The sequence below is a fragment of the Pezoporus wallicus genome, unplaced genomic scaffold, assembly GCF_028554395.1.
Source record: "Pezoporus wallicus isolate ANWC-B61680 ecotype Strahan unplaced genomic scaffold, APGP_CSIRO_Pwel_v1 contig_2456, whole genome shotgun sequence".
Classification (NCBI taxonomy): Eukaryota; Metazoa; Chordata; class Aves; order Psittaciformes; family Psittacidae; genus Pezoporus; species Pezoporus wallicus.
The window spans coordinates 2,276,526-2,300,738 of record NW_026637053.1 but is presented as its reverse complement, the minus strand read 5'-3'; the positions used below and the strand labels follow the sequence as shown (position 1 = coordinate 2,300,738).

Sequence of the window (24,213 nt, the reverse complement as noted above, 5' to 3'; positions counted from 1 at the left end):
ACAGGGACATCTTCACTAGACCAGGTTGCTCAAAACCCCATCCAGCCTGGCCTTGAACACTTCCAGGGTTGAGGCATCCACAGTTTCTCTGGGAAACCTGTGCTAGTGTCTCACCACTCTCAGTGAAGAATTTCTTTCTAATATCTAATCTAATAAATCAAAATATATCCTCTCAGTTTAAGGCCATTCCCTCTTGTCCTATCCCTACATGCTCTTGTAAGAAGCCCTTCTCCAGCTTTCTTGTAGATCCCCTTTAGGCACTGGAAGGTTACTATAAACTCTCCCTGGAGCCTTCTCCTCCAGGCTGAACCACCACAACTCTCTCTCAAACTTATTATAGAAGTTAAGCCAGATTCAAAGAACTCCTGACAGTGCCTGATCCTTCACAGCCAGAGAGTGTAACTACACTGCCCAATCTCAGCGTGAAACATTTTGGTTAATGATGCTGATGTACCATGTGCTGAAGAGCTATGAGAGTTCACAACTTGTGTAGAAAAGGCTGGTTAAGTAGTAGAAGTGGGGTCCTGTAAACATTTGATAGCTGCAGGAAGTAGCTTTGCTTATGTAAACAAGAAATACTCTTGTCTATCAGTTACAAACCATTTAGGAACTATATTCCGCTGGTGGCTTTACCTTTCAGGTGTAAGGTAAAAATGAGTTTAAAGAAATGTTACAAAGCTGAACTATGCATATTTAAAAAGAATACAAGTATGTTCTACATTGTTAAACTTATACCTCCATCATACTTCTTACCTTGTATCTGGATACAAGGACTGGGTACTGGGACTTTTCAAAGTTGCTAACTGGCTACTATGTAAATAAACAGTGAAATCTTAAGCAAGTGGTAATTACTGATATCACTGGCCCTTTTGTAGAGCAGCTTTATTAACAGCAGCTTCTGGTCTGGATTCAACCTGATTATTTTGTATCAAAGAATCATCCTTCCTGCTATTGCAAGATGGTACTGCATCAGCTTTCTAACCTGAAACCTGTCAAAAAGCTGATATGTTCAACACTCAAATTAGCTTCTTTGCTGTTTCTCTGTTAAAGAGCTACATTTTGTTCTAGCTGTCTCCTGTGTCTTGACTTCTGGGGAATTTGCATACTTCCTGTGAGATTGAGAGCCCTCAACACATCAGTAGGTTGGACTCTCAGTCTGAGTTGCTTACACAGGGGAAGCACATAGTTTATTTAACAGCTTCTTTGTGTAACCTCTTTCAGAAGCCATGGAGATATTTTACAAGACCAGGATCTTGGTATTTGAACTGTCAGAAGTTTTTATGTTAAGGTCTATGACTATAGTTGAATAAAATGCAGCTTCTTCAACATGGAAAGCCATTTATCCCTGTGCTCAGCAGAACAGAGCACAATTACAAAGATGTAAAGCCACATCTTTGAAATATGATTTCTAAGATTTTGGTCTATTGCTCATCCAAGCCATATTTCTTCCCCATCTCTGACATAGCTGGAAAATATGTCAGGAAAGTTATCTTTCTGTCACCACTGGCTTTTTTATATATATATATATATACACATATATATATATATATATGTATATATCTCTACACATACGTGTGATTTGATGTAATCCATCAGAAGTCAGCCCTTCATCAGTAGGAAACCAAATCCCCTGAATGATACAGCCCTTCAACCAACTTATTCCCATGAGTAAATTATCAGTATAGATCTACTCTAGTAACATGAAAATATCAGCAGTTACAAATTTCTTTCTCATTCTGTCCTCTGGCAATACAAATTTTCAGTGGAGATGTGTGGCATCAATATAAGCAACCCAGGACTGACATTGTCTAGCAAAATGATGATGTTAGTTTGTAAACAAATTATAGCAAGCAAAACTGTTATTCAGTTGTAGCCCAGTACTTCAAGCTCTCTTTGCCTCTGTATGTCTTCAAACCTGTCAACTTCATTTATGCATGCAATATAATGCTGTGCTGTGGCAGCCTTTGTCAGCTTACTCTCAGTCCTTTCCTATTTTTTCTAAACAAATTGTTGTCTTTTTGTCTCTGTTTCTCAGGCAGAGAAGTTTTTCTGGGCAGCTGCAAGAATATCCTCTTGAAATGTACTGTCTAGAATTTATGTAGGTCATTATTGCATGTTTTTTCTTAAACTTTCAATTCAGAAGCCTTTTAGAACTTCTCATTTGACTCTGTGCATTCAAAGTCATCATGCAACATTTATTAGGTAGGTAGTTTCACATAATCATAAAAAAACCCAGATTTCTCAGTTGGTCACCTTTCCTTTGAGAAAAGTACAAACTAACTGGAAAAATTCTGTAAAAGGATTTTTTGTTTAGAAGTCTTTGCTAAATGCTTTGTTGGTAAATACATTTTCTGCCTGGGAATGGTCAGTTTATTAAATGGTATTTGCAACAGTCATTAGATCATTGACTTTATTCTGTATCTAAGTTAGAGAAATAATACCCTTTGCTAACAGACTAAAAATAACATTTTTGGCAATACTTGCATATGTTTTGAACTTCAAGATGCTCTAGTTATGCCGAGACCAAATGCAAGTCATCAGTGGATGTTCAATAATGCTGGTTTACCCATGGTGGATGTAGTTGTAGATCCTTACATTGCAAATAATCTCCGACCACATCAGAAAGAAGGAATTATATTCCTATATGAATGTGTAATGGGAATGAGGTAAGACAATAATTATCCTTTTGGCTTTCAATACCTGTAATATTTTCATGCCTGTGTTCAAAATTAGACAATTTGAATGGGAAGATTTGAGCATTCGTTTAATTAATTAATTAATTTTGCTAATTCCTCCCCCCCAGCAAAGGTTGCACAAGTTTTTTCTGACTTGTATGTAATATCCTGCTTACTATAGCTTTCCCAGATGTGATGAGAAACTAGTGCACCAGAAGATCTGTCGGGTCTACTGCAAATACCAAGTCTTGTAAACATGGTTATAGTCTAACCCATGTTAAAGAGCACTGCTTTCTGGGATTTATAATTCATATAGTTCATAATTATTAATATAATTTATAATCCAGGTATTTAGAATAAAAAAGCTGTTATACCAACCTGTTGAAAAAAATGAAGTACTATTTAGTGTTTTCTCAAGTCATAGATTCCTGAAGTTATAAAAAGTTTTAAAAATATTAGATAATAATTTTAATTCTAAAAGCGGATTTGGGCTATCTGGTTGTGGAGTACTAATGCATTGATCTAGAAAGTGAGGAGTTTCACTCTAAGATTTTCCAGTATAACTAAATTAAGACCTACAGTAAGGCATATTAAGTATAAATAGATTCTTTATACTTCAGAAGACAACCACAAGAAGCAGTTCCTTAAACCAGTTGTAAATAATTATAGCTATGTCTTTTAAAATGTTACCACCACTCAATTATACCTTACAGAGTTAGTGGAAGATTTGGAGCTATTCTTGCTGATGAAATGGGCCTAGGAAAAACATTGCAATGCATTGCGCTTGCCTGGACTCTTCTGCGTCAAGGAGTCTATGGATGCAAACCTGTACTAAAGCGAGTGCTAATTGTCACCCCTGGGAGTCTGGTAAAAAACTGGAAAAAAGAATTTCAGAAATGGTTGGGAAGTGAAAGGATCAAAGTCTTTACAGTTGATCAGGTAAGATTTATTTCCAAAAGGGTTTTAGGTCAGATTTGGCTTAGAATACAGGACTTGTGATTTTTTTATCCTCCATGTTATTTTCTTTTAGCCAGAGCCCAAAACTAGTAATACATGATTAATATTTATTTGTAATACTTTATTTCTCGTTTAGGTTATCACCCATATGGGCATTTAGCTGTCAGTAACCAGATCTAAACTCACCTGCCTGTGTAGCAAATGTCTGTTTTACCTTTCCTCAGGCTTCCCGTTTGAAGATCATAGAATAGTTAGGGTTGGAAAGGACCTTAAGATCATCTAGTTCCAATCCCCCTGCCATGGGCAGGGACACCTCACACTAAACCATGTTACCCAAGGCTCTGTCCAACCTGGCCTTGGACACTGTCAGGGATGGAGCATTCACAACTTCCTTGGGCAACCCATTCCAGTGCCTCACCACCAGTAAAGAACTTCTTCCTTATATCCAATCTAAGCTTCCTCTGTTTAAGTTTTAACCCATTACCCCTTGTCCTATCACTACAGTCCCTAGTGAAGAGTCCCTCCCCGGCATCCCTATAGGCCCCCTTCAGATACTGGAAGGCTGCTATGAGGTCTCCACGCAGCCTTCTCTTCTCCAGGCTGAACAACCCCAACTTTCTCAGCCTGTCTTCATACGGGAGGTGCTCCAGTCCCCTGATCATCCTCATGGCCCTCCTCTGGACTTGTTCCAACAGTTCCATGTCCTTTTTATGTTGAGGACACCAGAACTGCACACAATACTCCAAGTGAGGTCTCATGAGAGCAGAGTAGAGGGGCAGGATCACCTCCTTCGACCTGCTGGTCACGCTCCTTTTGATGCAGCCCAGGATACAGTTGGCTTTCTGGGCTTCGAACGCACACTGCCGGCTCATGTTCATTTTCTCATTGACCAACATCCCCAAGTCCTTCTCCCCAGGGCTGCTCTGAATCTCTTCTCTGCCCAACCTGTAGCTGTGCCTGGGATTGCTCCGACCCAGGTGTAGGACCTTGCACTTGGCATGGTTAGCCCACCTCACAAGTGTGTCAAGGTCCCTCTGGATGGCAATGGTCCTCCAGGGTATCAACCGAACCACACAGCTTGGTGTCATTGACAAAAGATGTGCCTTTTTGGTTTAAGGAGCTTTCTGTTGACTATCAAAGTGCACAACTTCCCTGCTATCTGTACCAGAACATCTACCCTGGCTGACATGTACTCCGTTTCTATGGTAGTCACTTTTCTTCTGTACTGAAAATTGTTCCTCTTTGTTTTGGCTGTCTGTTTCAGGTTACTTTGGAAGGTTATTCCCCTTACTGTCCCTGTCAAGAATCAGGTTTCTCTAGGGATGATTTAAAGTCTCATGAGTTACCAAGCTGTCCTGGGTTCAGCAGTAGCAGTCATTTTTCCCCTTCTTGGTAGCTGGTGCAGTGCAGTGTTTTGACTTTCGGCCTGGGAACAGAACTGATAGTAATGTTTTGGTTTGGCCAAGGACTTTGTGAGCCTCATGCTCTGCCAGGGAGGAGGGGAAGCCGAGAGGAAGCAGAGACAGGACACCTGACCCAAACCGACCAAAGAGGTATTCCATACCACAGCACGTCATGCCCAGGAGGTAACTGGGACTCAGCTGGAACGGCTGGGGGACTGCAGGGTTGGAGGAGGTATCGGTTGGTGCTTGGTCAGGGCTGGGGGGGCAAGTTATCTGTCGGCTGGTGGTGAGGTGTTGTATTCTCTTCCCTTGTTCTTTCCTTTATCATTGTTATTATTGGTAGTAGCAGTAGTGATTTGTGTTATACCTTAGTTACTAAACTGTTCTTATCTCAACCCGTGGGAGTTGCATTCTTTTTTGATTCTCCTCTCCGTCCCTCTGGGAGTAGGGGGAGGAAAAGAAGCAGGGGGAGTGAGTGAACGAGTTACCTGACTGGGTTTAAACCACGACAGTTCTTTTTGGCATCCAACGTGGCGCACGAAGGGTTGAGATAATGCCAGGGTCGTGGTTTCGAGCCCCACGTTGGGCGCCAAAAAGAATTGTCGTGGTTTAAAACCAGTCAGGTAACTTGTTCACTCACTCCCCCCCTTCTTTCCCTCCCCCTACTCCCGGAGGGACGGAGAGGAGAATCAAAAAAGAATGCAACTCCCATGGGTTGAGATAAGAACAGTTTAGTAACTAAGGTATAACACAAATCACTACTGCTACCACCAATAATAATAATGATAAAGGAAATAACATGGGAAGAGAATACAACACCTCACCACCAGCCGACAGATAACTTGTCCCCCCAGCCCCGACCAAGCACTGACCGATACCTCCTCCAACCCTGCAGTCCCCCAGCCCTTCCAGCTGAGTCCCAGTTACCTCCTGGGCATGACGTGCTGTGGTATGGAATAGCTCTTTGGTCGGTTTGGGTCAGGTGTCCTGTCTCTGCTTCCTCCTGGCTTCCCCTCCTCCCTGGCAGAGCATGAGGCTCACAAAGTCCTTGGCCAAACCAAAACATTACTATCAGTTCTGTTCCCAGGCCGAAAGTCAAAACACTGCACTGCACCAGCTACCAAGAAGGGGAAAAATGACTGCTACTGCTGAACCCAGGACACAAGCCTAGAGTCTTAGTGTTAGATATGTAAATATCTCTCATCTCTAGAAGAATGCAGACAAGTGTAAATCTTAATAAAGAAGTGGGATAATGCTGATCCCTGTCCCATCCTGTAGTGGAGCTGTTGCTCATCAGGTTAGGATGAGAAATATGGAAATTTCTAAAAGAAATGGATACAAGGCAAAATATAATAGGGCAACATTTTTACCTGAAGAGGTAGTTAGAAATAATTGAATGTTTTCTTGCAGTTTTAACAAACAGTGTTGGAAGGGGAAAATCTGATTTTGGTGACAGTTACTATGCCCAAAATGACAGTGGCTTTCATTTTCTTGTAAGTTAGATAACTTTAATATTCTTGCTCATCTTGTTGGAGTCATTTAGATTGAGGACACTCAGCAGCTTTTAAGATTGTGTTCCCAAATAGCAAGGAATACATTGTCATGCAAAAGGGAGACACAATATGACTTGCCTGGGGTATAATGAGGTATATCAAAATAATTTACTGTCTATCTTCTCTGGAAAAACAGCAATTACCATACTGTTATTTCTCCAGTATAACTTAAAAGGAAGAGGTTGTCTCAAAGGCTTTTTCTATTCTTGGCTGTAAGGAATACATTCAAAGAACTGTCAGACTTTTAAAAATGTGTGAGGCATGTTTTCCTCACTTTCACACTGAAACACCATGAACTGATCCTAACCCTTCAGTAATGGACTCTTTGAAAAAACAGGACATTACCTGCTTTTGAAATGTGATTACAGTTTACTTCTGTTAAAACGCAAATGTCACACAGATGGCATTACTTTTAAAATGAAGGTGTCCCCACAAAGGCTGCATTTAGGTCTTGTTAATCCATGTTATCAGCATTTGAGATGTGTTTGAGAGAATAACTTCTCTATTTGCAGAGTATCACTTCTACCAAGGTTGTTTTGGTTGGGTTTCCAAGTCAAGATATCTGGAGAATTAATTAATTATTTACATTGCTTCATGATTCAGCTTCTCTTTTTTTTTCTCTAATTTACACTTCACCAGCTACACTGGATTTGGACTAGCGCAAAGAAAGGTCTGTTTGAAGAGTAAGTCTGGGATGTTATAGAGCTCTAATACTGATTGACAATTGCTCCATATGTGGCTCTGGGCAGCTCACTTAAACCTGTCAAGTCACTTTGGGTAATAGTGAAAATGGAAGCTATAATGCATACATATCTTGCAGCAAGCTAAGAGGATGAATTAATTACTTGAAATTAGCTTGTAAATTTATTTTAATTTTTAGTCCATCATCCTCTGCTGTTGTTATATACAGCAGGGCATATATTATGTTTAGCTGCAAGAAGCTTATAATACACCAGGACTCTCCTGATTTTTTTAATCAGGTTCAAACAGTCCAGAAGAGTTGGTGATTTACCAGAGGAGGGATGTTGGAGGCAGTTCCCCAGTGCCTCGGTACTTTCCCTATAGTCTCATCTCACAGCCCAAAAGTGTAGGAAGACAAAATAATTTCTGAGCAGCTTGTGTTGCTTAACCATCCCAAGAGAAGGTCAGAAAGGCATTGCCTCTGTCTTCAAGACTGCAATGTGGAGCCTGAATACTGGCAGGGACAACACTGGATGTTGCCTACAGCGCTCCTCTGTATCTGTGTTCCTGTGTCGGGAAATTCCCAGCTCCTATTTTGAAAACAGCAGTAAAAAATATGGCCAGAAAACAGGCACTTAACTACAGTCTGGGAAGCAACAGGAATGCTCAGCCCCAGTCCAGACACCTGGGGAAATAGGTGCATGCCCTTGTTACTTGGTTTCTCACTACTCCTTGCTTCCTCTGACGTCTGCTGGGCCTCTTCATGAACATGTGGGGACTGATCTACCACAAGGTACTTTGTGAGATTAATGTGCCAGATTTGGCCCATAGATTCATCTGAATCACTTACTAGGAGGCTCTAAGGGTTGTGATAATTAAGTGGTGCTGCTTTTACAGTGTATTACACCATCTGCTCCAGACTTAGTTGTCTGTGTTTGGTAACTGATCTTGTTTGGAAATAAAAATACCTTCCAAGGCTCTAGGTTGATTTGCTTTCACAATTAAAGTGGTCCTTCAGCTTGTCAACTGCACTTACAACCTGCTTTGTTAGTGAACACTGTTAGGAAATAGGAGTATGCAGGGAATTAATGTCTGGGACCAAGGTGAGGGACATGCCTGGAGTAGATTTTTCAGGATTTATGCATAATAGCAATCCTGGTACCTTCACAAGTCTGCACAGAAATGTAGTTATTACTAAGAAACCTTTTTTGAAGAAGTTCCTTGTCACATTACAGTGTCTTTTTATTCAGTGTGTTTATTTCCTTTAATAGGTATCAGAAGTCTTGATAACTGTTAAAGGAAAAGGGTTTGAAGGTTATATAAGAGTGGAGGGGCTCACAGACATTTTCTGACGAGTAATACAGGGTTTAGAAATCAATTGCATTTCTTTACCGGTAGATAGACATGTTTTCTGGGGCTGGTTATGGGCTCTATTTTCTGAGTCCCAGGCTGCCCTTACCTGTTGGCCAACCCATCAGTATTAAGGGCTTGTAACAAAGTTGATCTTAGAATCATCATAGAATGCCAGGTTGGAAGGGACCTCAAGGATCGTCTGGTCCAACCTTTCTTGGCAAAAGCACAGTCTAGACAAGGTGGCTCAGCACCCTGGCCAGCTGAATCTTAAAATATTGGGGAATCCACCACTTCCGTGGGGAGATTCTTCCAGTGGGTGATTGTTCTCATTGTGAAAAATTGTCCCCATGTCCCACTGGAATCTCCCCAGCAGTAATTTGTGCTCATTATTCTTCATCTTTTCCGTGTGTCTCCTTGTAAAAGGAGTCTCCATCTTCTTCGTAGCCACTCTTTAACTACTGGATCATGGTGATAAGATTTCCCCTGAGCCTTCTTTTTTTTAAGGCAGAACAAACACAGTTCTTTCTCTTGGCCTTTCCTCATATGCAGGCTTCCCAGTCCTTTGATCACTTTTGTGGCCCTCCTCTGCACCCTCTCCAGCTTGTCCCCATCTTTTTTGCATAGTGGGGACCAAAACTGAACACAGTGTTCCAGGTGTGGTCTGGCAAGTGCTCAGTAGAGCTGGATAATGACTTCTTTATCTCTGCTGGTGATGCCCTTGTTAATGTAACCCAACATCCTGTTGGCTTTGTTTGCTACAGCAGCACACTGCTCACACATATTGAGCTTGTTCTCCACCAGGACTCCCACGTCTCTTTCCACAGAGCTGCGCCACAGCTCGGTAGATCCCAGCCTGTGCTGTACTCCTGGATTTATGTTTCCCCAGGTTCAAGACACTTTTCTTTTTTGAACTTCATAAGGTTTTTGTTAGATGACTCTTCTAGCCGATGCAAATATTCCTGTGGGGTAGCTCTCCTTTCCAAAGTGTCTACTTCCCTACGCAGTTTAGTATCATCAGGAAACTTCATCAGGGTATACTTGATCCCATCATCCAGATCATTTACAAAGACATTGAACTGTGCTGCGGCCAGCATCGGTCCTCTGAGGACCCCACTGGTGACAGGTCACCAGTTTGAACAGGAGCTATTCACTAGCACCCTCTGGGTGCTGCTAGTCAGCCAGTTCCCCACGCACCACTCAGACCAATTGTCTGGATCACTGGATCGTAACAGAGCACTCTCTTGAGGAGGCTGTGAGAAACTGTATGGAAAGCCTTGGAGAAATCCAGGTAGACAATGTCCAATGCTCACCCTACGTCAACGTGGCAGGTTACTGTGTCACAGAAGGTGATCAGGTTGGTCAAGCACAATTTGCCCCTGGTGAATCCATGCTGGCTTTTTGCAGTCACATGCTTCCTTTGACCTGTGATAGATGGCCCCCAGCAGGATTTGTTCCACGACCTTCCCAGGGACTGAAGTAAGACTGATGGGCCTGTAATTTCCTGGATCCTCCTTTTAAGATCTTCTTGTGAATGGGGATGACATGAGCCTTCTTCCAGTCTTCTGGGACATCCCCTGATCTCCAGGACTTCTCAAAGATTGTGCAGAGTGCCCTCACAGCAAGGCCAGCAGCTCTCTGAGCACCCTCAGGTGGATGACATCAGGGCCCATCAATTTGCAGAGGCAATGCTCCTGTAGCGGATCACGTACCAACTCTTCCTTCACTGACAGTGGGTCTGTGTTTGCATTAACCTGAACTTTTGTTCCCAAGGCCTGGGGCCCAACAGTGCGGGTAAGGACAGAGGTGAAAAAAGCATTGAGAACCTCTGCCTTTTCAGCACTGCTGGTGACTAACTCCCCTCTCCTGTTTAACAGCAGGCGAGTATTTTCCTTCTGTTTCTGCTTGTTGTTTACATACCTGAAGAACCCTTCCTTGTAGTTTTTGATGTATCTGGTCCATATCAGTTGAGCTTTTGCTTTTCTAACTGCATCTCTGCGCACCCTGGCAAAGCCCTTGTAGTTCTCAATGGCTCTTTGTCTCTTTTCCCATCTCTGATTTTCTTCTCTGAGCCAACTTAGAAGCTCCTAATTAAGGCAAGGGGGTCTCTTGCTCTTCCTACTTCCCTTACCTTTAAAAGCGATGAATTGGTTTTGTGCTTCCAGGAGAGCATTCTTCAAAAACTCCCAGCACTTGCTAGTTCCTTTGTCCTCCATGGAAGTTCCCCATGGAGTCTTTCCCACCTGAGCTCTGAGCAAGCTGAAGTTTGCTTTTCTAAAATTTAAAACTTAAAACCTATTCATCAGGTTCAATAATATTAGTATCATATTCAAAAACATTCTGTTCAAAGCTACAAGGGGAATTTTGGTAGAATGTAGTAGCTTCCTAATGGACCACATCACTGCAACTTGCAGATTGAGATCCCAGCATGAGTGTAAGGTAACTACTTATGCCTCTTTGTTATCTTGGCTTTAATTACTCATTTGAAGCTTACCTAAATGCCAGGATTGGGAAGCTGTTACAAGGAGCCTGTGCTTTTCACCATCACAGTAACTTGTCTCAGAGGATTTGAAGGCCTAAAAGAATAATAAATTTTCTTTTAACGAGGTGGTAAAATGCTAAACTGCTGTAACAGATCCCATATTTCCTTTGCAAATTAGGGAAGAATCAATAATCCAAACCCATGAAGGAGACAGTAAATGTCTTGTGTCATGCTAGAAAAAAATCTGTAGACACTGGATGATTAAGGAATATAATGAGTGATCTCCAAAGAAATAGTTCTATGGTATATTTTCTTTTATGCCTGCAGGACCACAAAGTAGAAGAATTCATTGCTTCTCCACTTTATTCAGTTATGATAATCAGTTATGAGATGCTGCTGCGATCTTTGGATCAAATTCAGGCTATAGAATTTAACCTCCTAATCTGTGATGAAGGACATCGTCTGAAAAATAGCTCTATTAAAACAACTACAGTCCTCACAAGTCTGTCTTGTGAAAGGAGAATTATCCTCACTGGTTTGTATCTCTGCTTACTTTTAATATTTCACAATGTTGATACTGCTAGGTTGGTGTAAAGGAAAACAATACTGTAAGTATGACAGAGGCATGGTATAATTTTTGGCAATGGATATTAAATGTAGAAGTCTCGAGTCTTGTAAACACAAGTTATTTCCAATTTTTTTTAAATAAATGAAAAATTTGCCTATCTTCAGGAACAGGAAAGGAGCCTGAAAACTTCTGCAAGGGAATTGGGACTCTGTTTGCATACACTCATTGCTTTCCTTTATAGTTACATAATAAAATTGATTTAGAACGTGACTTTTTAATCCCTTTGTCAAAACAATTAGACGTGCAGTCTCTTTAGTTAGGAGGACAATAGCTTATTAATCATGATAAAGTTTGAGATTAATTCAGAACTCTGAGAAGGTCACATTGAAACAAGACGTCTGTTTTCAAGATGCATTCTGAGCATTAAACCCTGCATTCAACAATTGTACCTACATCAGTTTCAAGAAAATGTCACCAAATGCTAAATTTTTTCTTTTCTTCTCTTTCCAGGTACTCCAATCCAAAATGATTTGCAAGAATTTTATGCATTAATAGAGTTTGTGAATCCAGGAATCCTTGGTTCTTTATCCACATATAGGAAGATATATGAGGAACCAATTGTCAGATCTAGAGAGCCTTCAGCAACAGACGTAATTATTTAAAAAAATGCAGTTGTAGAAGAAAACTCATAGACAGCACTGTGAAACTTGCTTTATATGGAATAAAATGAAACTCAAGACTACTAATAGTAGCAAAACCTTTTTACCTTCCTATTTGAAACAAATTCACTTGTTCTTCAAAGGGAGCAGGAGGAATACATGCATGTTGAGATCACTTAATTTAACATCACCTGTTAATTAGCAAGAAAAAATTGTCATTCCAACACTTGACATTCCCAAAAATGCCATGTGCATTACCATGTGATGATGCTTTATTCCTTCTTAGTTTCTCCACAGTACTGAAAAATCAGCATGATTTTATTGCATGAGAAATTGTAGAACATAATTCAAGACTTGAATGTCTTCTGAGACATTATCTTCCTTTAAGACTTTAGAAACCAGACCTAGAACTAAGCTGATGCAGTAGTGCTCATTGGAGAAGAATTTCTCATTACAGACCCATGTAAGAAAGTGGTGTCTTACTTTGAAAACATTATTTAAATACCTAATGAAAATTATAGCAAAAATTAGTGTGATAAAAAGCAAGATTGTCATTAATTTTGTGCTTTTTTCTTTTAGGAGGAAAAAAAATTAGGAGAAAAAAGAGCAGCTGAACTCACACGCCTTACTGGACTCTTTATTCTAAGGAGAACACAGGAGATAATAAACAAATTTCTGCCCCCCAAAAAGGAAAACATAATCTTCTGCCGACCAGCAGCGCTGCAACTTGAATTGTATCGGAAGCTGCTTAGTTCTCGAGTTATTAGGTCCTGTCTGCAAGGCAGGCTGGAAAACAGTCCTCATCTAATATGTATAGGAGCTTTGAAAAAACTTTGCAATCATCCGTGTCTTCTGTTTAAAGCTATAAAGGTATCTATTTGCTTGGGGATGGGTGCCTGCAATTAGTCATTTCAGCAGGCAAAGGTCACTAAAACTAGGTTATGGTCAATGTGCATGTTACTTCAGGTCATTTCCATACTCTCTTCTCAGATATAACTTGCTTTAGAAGATCTGCTTTCAAAAACATAAATGTTAAGAAATCTGAATGTACTTTGGGAAGCTATCTCACCAGTTTCCTATTGCTTTATGAATATTTCCTTGTTCTTGTAGAATCGTAGAATCAATGAGGTTGAAAAGACCTTTAAGATTATAGACTCATAGAATAGTTAGGGTTGGAAAGGACCTTAGGATCATCTAGTTCCAGCCCCCCTGCCATGGGCAGGGACACCTCACACTAAACCATGTTACCCAAGGCTCTGTTCAGCCTAGCCTTGAACACCGCTGGGAATGGAGCATTCACGACTTCCCTGGGCAGCCCATTCCAGCACCTCACCACCCTTACAGTAAAGAACTTCTTCCTTATATCCAGTCTAAACTTCCCCTGTTTAAGTTTTAAGTCCTTTACCACAGGACTGGCAAGTCCATCAGTAAACCATGTCACTACAATAGAAAGAATAAGCAGAGTACTGGTTTCACCATACACCACCCCTCCAAGTTTTAGATAGGGCTTTGCTGTGGGTATACATCTGCGTGGTTGTTTAAGTAGAGAGGTAGAAGTAAAACATATTTTTCAGTTTTAAGTATTTCAACTTTCTACTCAGCTGCAAACATCATCTTAGATTAGAGGATGTAAACACAATAAACACTACCAGTGTTTTAAAGATGTGCTTTCAATCCAGTATTGGGAAGTTGTGCTCACATGATGCACTGCTTTGTGGCATCTTTTGGTGCCTCCTTTTGTCTTTGTAATATGAATATAGCAAGTTTTAAAAATCCCAAAACATGTTAGAGGGGATATGGAATTGAATCCCTTTTTTTTCTATAGGAAAAGGGCTGTGATCCCATGGCTGATGAACACGATGAGTCCAGCCTCTACAAAGGTGTGATAGATGTCTTTCCACAAGATTATACTTCAGACACTCCCTCTGAAACAGATTCAGGAAAATTACAGGTGCTGGTGAAGCTGTTGGAAGCAATCCGTGAGCTCAACTCTTCGGAAAGGCAAGTGTGAAGGAAAGGTAAAGGGAGGTAGTGGAAGTGACCTTCTGGATATTGTTCTGCTTTTGAAATGCATGAACACATAATATTCAAAACTAAGGCATGAAACTGTTTGCAGAGGTGCCAAGCATATTTATGCATTGTACTCCTGGCTGTTCCTTGTTAAATTATTAAACTAGGATTTGCAGCTGACATTATTTTCAAAGATACTCATTATATTTTTTCCAGATAAAGATACTTGTATTTTTCATACTGGGTTCCAGCAAGTAAAATAGTTTGCTACAGCCCCTGTACTATGACATATTATCAGGAGGCTTGGAACTAGATTATCTTAAGGTCCTTTCCAACCCTAACTATTCTATGATTCTGTGATCATTACTTGCAGAGACTTTCCAATGCTTTGTATCTCCTTGAGGAGATGTATTAATGTCTTAAATATTTTAATTTGCACTAAAATATTTTTAATTGCTAGATTATAACTTATTTCCTCTTTAGTCACATTTAACTGCTCAGTGCTTGCTGCCTTTTCTGTTCAGGGTAGCCAGTCTCAACAAACATACTTGCACAGCAACTGCTTATATCTTCTCTAGTAAATGCCACTGGCGTGTATGAAAACCTCTGTTATCATGGGGTACTAGGATGCACATGGTTAGTTACTGGGCAATTGCTTATTCATGAAAAATCTCACATAGCCAAGTAGCCCCAGGATAACTTTTTTTATGGACTCATGCCTTAAAAGCCCAGCTTTTCCAAAAGTATTTAGCTTTTAACTTTTATTTAAATTGATGCTTAAATAGGGCATGCTGTAATTCAGAAGTGGGAAGTAAGAGCAGATGTCTTAGCCCTGATGTAATGGAATTTGAAGGTGCTCTCTTTTTACAAATTTTTACAAATTAGAAAGCTAAGCTTGTTGGAGTCTACATGCCTAGCATCCATTGAAAGCAATGATGGCTAAGTATCTTAAGGTAGTGGCCTTATTCCTTGCAGGTCAAAATTAGCAAGGGTATCAGGAAAAAACATTTCCCCCTGTATCAGTGCTATAGGAGCTGCTGAGTTACATCTGGTGTTGAGGCATTATTTTATACCTTTATAAATTTTGTTGCTTTAATTCAGTGCTCTCATTAGCACTAAATAGATCTTGCAATATACAGACACAATTCCAATGCTCCTCTGAAGTTTATATTCTATTTTTGAGTGAAAACAAAGGTGTGAATTTGGTGTTGCTTGACAAAAAAAAAAAATCAGTCCTGCAAAATCTTTGTAAAAAAGTCTTGAATGTAGTTCAATTGTAAAGTGCAATAATAAAAATACTTTAGAACAATTTTAAAATGTTAATTTATCAGGTTTTCTGTGAAATTATTTGTCTATTTCTTCAGTACTTCTTTTTAATCAAAATTATTTTTAAAAATGGAGTGCCTTTGATGGAATTTGTTACACTAGTTTAGTTTGTAAAAGACCTTGAAACAAGATCCATCAGAAAATATTCCAGTTGTCCTTATTATTTTAGTTATGGCTTAAATTAAAAAAATTTGTCCAGTCAGAAGAATAAGCCTCAATATCTGAGAGGATGGAAATTCTACATGTGCAGATCTCAGAAACTTATTTAGTTAAAATTTCAGAGAAAAAGCCACTAACATATTATGGGCCATTAGTATAAGGGATCAGACTGTTTTTGCTTAAAAATATAACAGCAAAAATCCAGACTCTATTGTTTGTGATTCTTTCACTATCCTTCATCCCAATTCTTTTCAGTCACAGAATGCAGGAGAGTCACTGCTTTCGTATTTGGCTTCCATGATTTTATTTGTTAGAATTTTTCAGGGTTGTCTATAGAAGTTCACAGTAGCTTTTTCAGTAAATAGTCATATGTATATATTATTTATTAGCTGCTACAACACCCTCTGCAAATGCTGCCTTAACAATAGCTATTTTGTATACATAGAGTAGTGCAGTCTGTGCAGTAAGCCAAAATCTGTGGCAGAGGAAAACTACTATTATTTAACATTTGAATGCTTGACAGTAGGTGTAATGCATCCAAATCTAGTACGTGCTTCAGATTAATAGGAAGTACTTCTGAGGAAAAATGGGGAAACTCAGGTTGATGTGTAATGTTTTCTTGACTTGTAATTTTACTTCCTTAGATGTCTTCAATAATTTATTATTGGACTTTAGCTTTACAGAGGTCTAAGATGATAAAATAAATTTGTTTTATTGTTTAACAGGGTCGTACTGGTATCCAATTACACTCAGACATTAAACATATTACAAGAGACATGCAAACATTATGGATACTCTTATACTAGACTTGATGGACACACTCCTGTCTCCCAGAGACAACAAATTGTTGATGCTTTCAATAGTAAATTCAGTCCAGCTTTTATCTTTTTGCTGAGTTCAAAGGCTGGCGGAGTAGGACTGAATCTGGTCGGAGCATCTCATTTGATCCTTTATGATATCGACTGGAATCCAGCTACAGATATTCAGGTCTGATAATAACTGTTCATGTGGGTTGGAATAGCCATTGAATGATTTCTTGATTGATTTTGAAATACTTGGCTTTACATGTCTTATTATCTACCCAATCATCATACTGCATCTGGACAAGTACAATAATGAAGGAAAAACCTTTCTGAGAAGAAAAGAAGAAATATTTCTCTGTCCCATTATATATATATTGGGATCATTAGAAGCCCTCTTGCAGTAAAAAATGAAAAGATTAAATGCTGGTTTCTTTGGAGGAGTGGGTCATGACCTCTTTCAAACTGGAAAGCTGCTGTGTATCTGAAAAGAAAAACATGATTAGACTGCATAGCAAATGTTGCTGTCGATTTGCAGTATCTAAGAAGAAGGGAGAGTTTCTGATCAGAATTAAAAGAATGAGTATTTAGTTGATATAAGAGTGTTCAGTTAAAATAGTCCTTAACAATAACAAAAAAAAACCCTTTTTATAAAGCAGTGAGAAACTTCTTGTGCTCAATACCTGAAATAAGCTCTGATTTTTGGCTCTGCTCCTGTTCCAAGTGTGGGCTAGTACCCTCATGTGGTCGCTTGTCTTGTTGCGTTGAAACAGTCTGCTAAATCAGTTAAAATTGCTATGGGTTGCCAAAGACCACAGACCGTGTTGTGGGTCCTCGTACCCTTACATTTAGGTGTAACCCTTACATTTTTGAAAAAACTCATAGCAGTACTCAGTTACATTTTGTTTGTTTAAGAATTAAAGGGGGTGTGAAACTCTAATTGTACCATTTTAATAGAAATGGGTAAGTAATTTTTAAAGATGTATCATGGCAAAACCCTATTTTGGAGATGGGGGAGAATTATGAGTATTCCTGAAATATTAAACAGTTGCTAATGCTTGGAAAACAGATATGAGGGGGGGACGGACACTTACAGCAGGAAAGAGTTGAAGCCCCTACTTTCCTACTATAGTACACAGAAAGAAAAGGGGGTATAAATGGCAGTAAGGAAATTATATTTCTGTTAATGGTCTTCTTTTTGTTTCTTCAGGCAATGGCTAGAGTGTGGAGAGATGGTCAGAAACATACTGTACATATCTACAGACTGCTAACCACAGGTCAGAGATGGTGCTCAAACATACCCTAGATTGAGACAGCTGTTGAAATTTTGTCCCTTAAAGGAAAGGGAGGGAGTGGTTTTGTAAATCATTAGTTCTTTAAAAATATATTTGTTCTGAATTCAGTTAAAATAGAGGCATTACGTTGATTCATTTGGCTTTGCTTGAGGAACTTAAACCAGTCATATTCCTATGAATATTTAGAAATGGAATTTTACTTTTCTTCACGACAAGTAGTGGCCAAAAATCACCCCAGTGTATCTATTTTATTATTTTTTTTAAATACAGGCTCAATAGAAGAAAAGATTTATCAAAGACAGATCAGCAAACAAGACCTTTCTGGAGCAGTTGTAGACCTTTCCAAGACATCTGAACACATCCATTTTTCCATTGAGGAGCTTAGAAATCTCTTTACTCTTCATGAAGATTCCAGCTGTGTTACCCATGACTTGCTTGAGTGTGACTGTATGGGAAAGAAAGACCATCAAAGTGAGTTTCTTTTTCATCATCTCTGGCCATTGCTGAGGAAATACATCTATTGTCTATTCTGGGTATATAGTCTGCCACTGGAGAATATTCCCATGCTTAGTGAAATGGGATTGAAGTAATGAGGTTCATTATAAGATCTTCCAGATATTGGCTGATTTTTCTAATCCATAGGAGCCCTTCACGAGGTGAAGAGGAGAAAGGGCTTATTCCTTGCACTAAAAACCAATTCATGTATCATGCCTCTTAATTTCTTGAATTAGCTATGGACAGCTCAAATAGTGATTCATTACAACCAAATAACTCTATATGGTGTTTTGTTTCTAAATGTTCAAGGACATTAATGAGTTGGAAAAGGGCTAGTTCAAAAGTTGGAAAGGGCTAGTTCAAAAGCTGTTTATCTCAGGACAGCTATACCAGATAAATATGTATTCCAGATCTCTGAATATAAGCCTTTGTTTCACAGTTAGTAACTAAAGCTGATGCAGGATTATCGAAGTAGTTGTTTGAGGAGTACTAGAAGATCCTCTGACAGTTGTAAAGCCAAGTTGCATATATTCATACCTATTCTTTCTATAGGAATCTGTCTCTTGTTCTTTTGGCATATCAAAATTGTTTTAACACCTTGCTGCATACAGGTATATAGGTGCAAGTTAGGAGCAGGATTAAAAAAAAATGTCATAAGTTATGTTTCTATCTTACCCATTTTAATTTTTATAGCCCATCTAATTCATAAAAGAAAGAATATCTGTTGCCTTGGTATGTTTCTTTCTTTTAGGCATGAAATATTCATGTACACTATTTACAGGTGTGATAGCGAGGTACCAATATTGATATCTTATAAATGCACACAGATACCATAATAAAAAGGAGCAAACAAATGAGCACAAGACTGTTCTCAACAGACATGGGCAAGAAATTAAGTAATTCACAGAGTCATTAGGTTTGGAAGTGACCTTTGCCAAGGCAGGGTTACCTAGAGCAGGTTACACAGGAACACATCCAGGTGGGTTTTGAATGTCTCCAGAGATGGAGACTCCACAACCTCCCTGGGCAGCCTGTTCCAGTCCTCTGCCACCCTCAACGTAGAGAAGCTCTTCCTCATGTTGACATGAAACCTCTTGTGTTTTAGTTTGCTCCTCATCCTGACACCGGCCACCACTGAAAGGAGTCTGGCACCATCTTCTTGGTGCCTGCCTTTGAGATACTTATACGTATTAATGAGATCCCCTCTCAGTCTTCTCTTCTCTAGACTAAACAGGCCCAGCTCCTACAATCTCTCCTCATAAGAGAGATGCTCCAGATCCCTAATCATCTTGTCACTCTTCACTGGACCCTCTCCAGTAGCTCATTGTCTGTCTTGTACTAAGGAGCCAGGTCACCTCCCTTGACCTGCTGGCCACACTCTTCCCAGTGCACCCCGGAATACCACTGGCACTCCTGGCCACAAGGGCATGCTGCTGGCTTATGGTCAATTTACCATCTACCAATACTCCCAGGACCTTCTCAGCTGAATTGTTCTCTAGTAGGTCAGCCACCAGCCTGTACTGGTACTTTGGATTCTTCCTCCCCAGGTGCAGTACTCTACACTTGCCCTTGTTGAACCTCATTAGGTTTCTCTTCACCTAATTCTCCTTCTCCTATCAAGGTCCTGCTGAATGGTAGCACAGTCTTCAGATGTATCAGCCACAAATCCAATGAGACTCTTTTGCTTGATGGTTTGCATATCTCCAGCTGTGTTCCTTTCTCATCTCATTTTACCCAGAATGGGGCAGACTCGGCTGATGAAAGCACAGTGCTTCTGTAGCCACAAGAATTTAACTTTCTCCTTTATTTTTGCTCCACATACTGATGTCACTGTTTTTGTATATTTCTTTAACGATCGAAAAAATAGACCTTCTGTTTTCACATGAGTCAGTGATGTTCTAAAATAGACCAGCCTCCACTTAGGTACTATTACAGGATCTGTGTGGAAAAGGCACCTTTAATGTTAAATGTTAGCCAGATTTTCTCATTTGTGTGCAGTAAGGCAGGTAGTGCTCCTAGAAAAGCTCCTGCAGAAATCCAGAGAAAGCTTAATATTGTTCCTGTGATGGACACTGGTGCATATGATTTTATTTAGCATTTTGTAATTGTCTTGACACTCTTGACTGCTTATCTTGTGCTTTGAACACATATTGGTTCAACCACAGTATTGGTGTCTTGGATCCTGTAATGACAACTTCCTCAATTATATCTTGGACCAGGTGAACTGAACATTTTGCAGTAAATTAAGGAAAAACCTGAAGGTCATTCTTAGACTTAAGTGGTAGAAATGATAAAGTGAGGGGACGGTTTGATTTCCTAAAGAGTGGAGGACAAACTGGTTCATCCGTTCCCTAGCCAAATTGTTGTAAGTTATAGTCTTCAGTTTAATCACCCAGAATCATAGAATAGTTAGGGTTGGAAAGGACCTTAAGATCATGAAGTTCCAACCCCCCTGCCATGGGCAGGGACAGCTCACAGTAAACCTTGTCACCCAAGGCTCTGTCCATCCTGGCCTTGAACACCGCCAGGGATGGGCATTCACAACTTCCTTGGGCAACCCATTCCAGTGCCTCACCACCCTCACAGTAAAAACTTCCTCCTTATATCCTATCTAAACTTACCCTGTTTAAGTTTTAACCCATTACTCCTTGTCCTGTCACTACAGTCCCTAATGAATAGTCCATCCCCAGCACCCTTATAGGCCCCCTTCAGATACTGGAAGGCTGCTATGAGGTCTCCATGCAGCCTTCTCTTCTCCAGGCTGAACAGCCCCAACTTTCTCAGCCTGTCTTCATATGGGAGGTGCTCCAGTCCCCTGATAATCCTCATGGCCCTCCTCTGGACTTGTTCCAACAGTTCCATGTCCTTTTTATGTTGAGGACACCAGAACTGTACACAATACTCCAAGTGAGTACACAATACTCCACTGAGAAAGTTGGGGCTGTTCAGCCTGAAGAAGGCTGCGTGGAGATCTCATAGCAGCCTTCCAGTATCTGAAGGGGGCATATAAGGGTGCTGGGGATGGAATCTTCATTAGGGACTGTAGTGATAGGACAAGGGGTAATGGGTTAAAACTTAAACAGGGGAAGTTTAGGTTGGATATAAGGAGGAAGTTCTTTACTGTGAGGGTGGTGAGGCACTGGAATGGGCTGCCCAAGGAAGTTGTAAATGTTCCATCCCTGGTGGTGTTCAAGGGCAGGCTGGACAGAGCCTTGGGCGACATGGTTTAGTGTGAGGTGTCCCTGCCCATGGCAGGGGGGTTGGAACTAGATGATCTTAAGGTCCTTTCCAACCCTAACTATTCTATGATTCTGTGATTCACACTAGGACCATCCTTAGGAACCATAGGAGTCTTGAAAGGAAGAAATTAACTGTGCATGGATCATGTAGATGGTTGCTTGCTAATCTACTGGCTTTCAGATCAGCTGTAAGCTGTAAGCCTATCGTTTTACCTGATCATGGTGTAATTTATGGAGCACTGAATCTGTAAGGACTTGAGAAATGTATCTATTCTAAGTTTTCTTCTGGCCAGTAAAAAAGAATATGTTTCAAGTCTAGTGCAAATGTGCAAAAAGGAAAGTCTTGCATGTATGAGTCTTTATGGGCTCTCCAAATATTAAAAACCTCAAGAATACTCCGAGTCCTCATGCTGCTTAAATCATTGGTCTTTCCTAAGGAGTATGTGACACTGCTATGAAAATACTTGATGACAAGTTTTAAACCAATAACAGCAGTGATGCAATTTTTTCCATCCAAAATGATTTCTTCATTTATCACATGCATCGGATGCATCATGAAGCCAGCAGCATGTGGCATACTCTGCAATGACCAGGTACTGTTTAGGGCTTTAGGATCCTTTGTTGAAAGTGAATTCCTCTCTTTGTGCTTCACGGCAAGTCTTTTCCTTACTGTGATCTACAGTATATGATATTGTGTGTATTGAACAGCGTGGCATAATCTGGATGTACACAGTACACAGCTCTATTGTGCTGAGTCAATGAAATAGCGATTCGTACTGTTCTTAGCTGGTTGGAATGACTCCTCTGGGAGGAAATAGAAGCTAGCATGAATTTTGCTGCAACATACTTCTAGGTTCATATTTACTTGAAGAATGGGAGCAGCTCAACTGTCGCAGAATTAGAAAGACGAAATAAAGGAAATTGCCAGATAAGATATTTCCTTTCCCATTCATGTGTAAAAGGATTTGTCTTTATGCTAGCATATGGTGATTTTGATAAACTCAATCAATGAGCAAGAAACAGCCTTTCCCCTCTTACTGTGGATACATATGTTTGGGTTTAGTGGACATAGAAGGATTATATACACTGTTTTATTTTCTCTCAGCTGTTATCACCAACTGCCTTATTGGGCTTATTGATTCAGACTGTAATTTTCTTAGTTTCTTCTGATTAGTCTACTGCATCTTCTTACTGCATCTTTTTTTTTCATTCTTTATGTTCGTTTTTTTTTTCAGATCCTTCCTCAGAAAATCCTTCCGTATCCAGAAGTTGTCAGCTTGGACAAAACCATGGGAAGCCTAATTCAAAGAAACCACTCTCCATGTCACAACTGATGCAATGGAAACATTTCTCTGGGCAACATCAGACTCTTGCTGATCCTTTCCTTGAAAGGATAAAAGAGAATGTTTCTTTCATTTTCCAGAACGTAACCAGTCCAACTTCCCCCACCTAATAAAACTGAAGTGTCTTTCCTGACCACTGGCATCCTCCTCCTCATAGGTAAACAACTGACGTGCAATTGCATGATTGTGTTGTTCTTTTTGCCAAGTTCTGTTTTGTGTATTTCTGAGAAGGATTCTGGGTAAGTGTGATTCCTGCTGTTTATACAAAGTTACAATTATTACTAATTTAATAATACGTACTATAATTATAGCACAGATTTTTTTTAAAGTTAGCTTTGCTTTCCAGTCTTCGGTTCCTTTGATATAATAATTAGTAAGATTGGGTTTATGCACATTCCTGTGTATGTCTACTTTGTTTTATAGTTTTTGTTTGATCATAATGATTTATTGCTTATAAAGCTGGCGGCTTTCCAGCCAAATTTTATAAGATTTTATAGATGTATATGCTGTTAAAAAGACTCTGGTTGGATTTTTGTTTTGACAGTGGTTATGTATATGTATAACGGAGGCTTTGTAACAAGGTAGGTGTTTGTTCCCTTGAATTTACAATTTAATGAAACTCAAACAGCCACTGAGGTCCAAAATTCCGAGACCACAGCTTGATATTCTGAATCAATATTCTCAAATTCTTCTATTGCTTTTACTTGGGAAAATAAATAAACTTTATGTCTCAGACGTACAGACTACAGGCTTATCTACATTTAGCTAACTCCTTTTAAGGACACAGTTTGCCAGACTCTGATGTTCTGAGTATATTTCATAGTATATATATATATATTTTGTAACTATATTTTCCTTCTTCTTTGAAGGCACAAAAATTTGAAAACAGTTTGCAGCTTTTAAGTAAGATTTAAGCAAGCCTTTGAAAGGCCCAGAAGAACAGAATCATAGAATCACAGAATGGTTTGGGTTGGAAAGGACCTTAAAGATCATCCAGTTCCAACCCCTGCCACAGTTTGGTTCTGTTGTTGGTTTGTTTGTGGGACCCTGGTCATCTCCACTGAACACGCATGAGCCCACTCTGGTTTAGAGCAAACCAACTGGCAGTGCTGTTGAGGAAACCTGGACATATAAGAGAAAGGAGTTTGCTTCAGGATCTACACCATGCCAAGTTTCACCTTCTCTGCCTAAGGCAGCCCCTCAAGGGTATCTCAGCAA

General features: G+C 39.8%; 1 protein-coding gene across 2 annotated transcripts in view; it reads left to right on the top strand.

The window, feature by feature from the left end:
• The window catches only part of RAD54B (RAD54 homolog B), a 64,863-nt gene extending 41,133 nt beyond the window's left edge, over nucleotides 1–23,730 (top strand). For both annotated transcript variants that reach the window (XM_057403010.1, XM_057403011.1), the window contains 10 exons: nucleotides 2,504–2,666; nucleotides 3,389–3,614; nucleotides 11,429–11,636; nucleotides 12,180–12,319; nucleotides 12,908–13,198; nucleotides 14,154–14,329; nucleotides 16,549–16,810; nucleotides 17,834–17,900; nucleotides 18,189–18,389; nucleotides 22,888–23,730. In XM_057403010.1, coding sequence (XP_057258993.1) covers nucleotides 2,504–2,666; nucleotides 3,389–3,614; nucleotides 11,429–11,636; nucleotides 12,180–12,319; nucleotides 12,908–13,198; nucleotides 14,154–14,329; nucleotides 16,549–16,810; nucleotides 17,834–17,900; nucleotides 18,189–18,389; nucleotides 22,888–23,105 — 1,952 coding nt within the window. In that variant the 3' untranslated portion in view covers nucleotides 23,106–23,730. The remainder of the gene's footprint in view (nucleotides 1–2,503; nucleotides 2,667–3,388; nucleotides 3,615–11,428; nucleotides 11,637–12,179; nucleotides 12,320–12,907; nucleotides 13,199–14,153; nucleotides 14,330–16,548; nucleotides 16,811–17,833; nucleotides 17,901–18,188; nucleotides 18,390–22,887) is intronic.
• The last annotated feature ends 483 nt before the right edge of the window (nucleotides 23,731–24,213 follow it).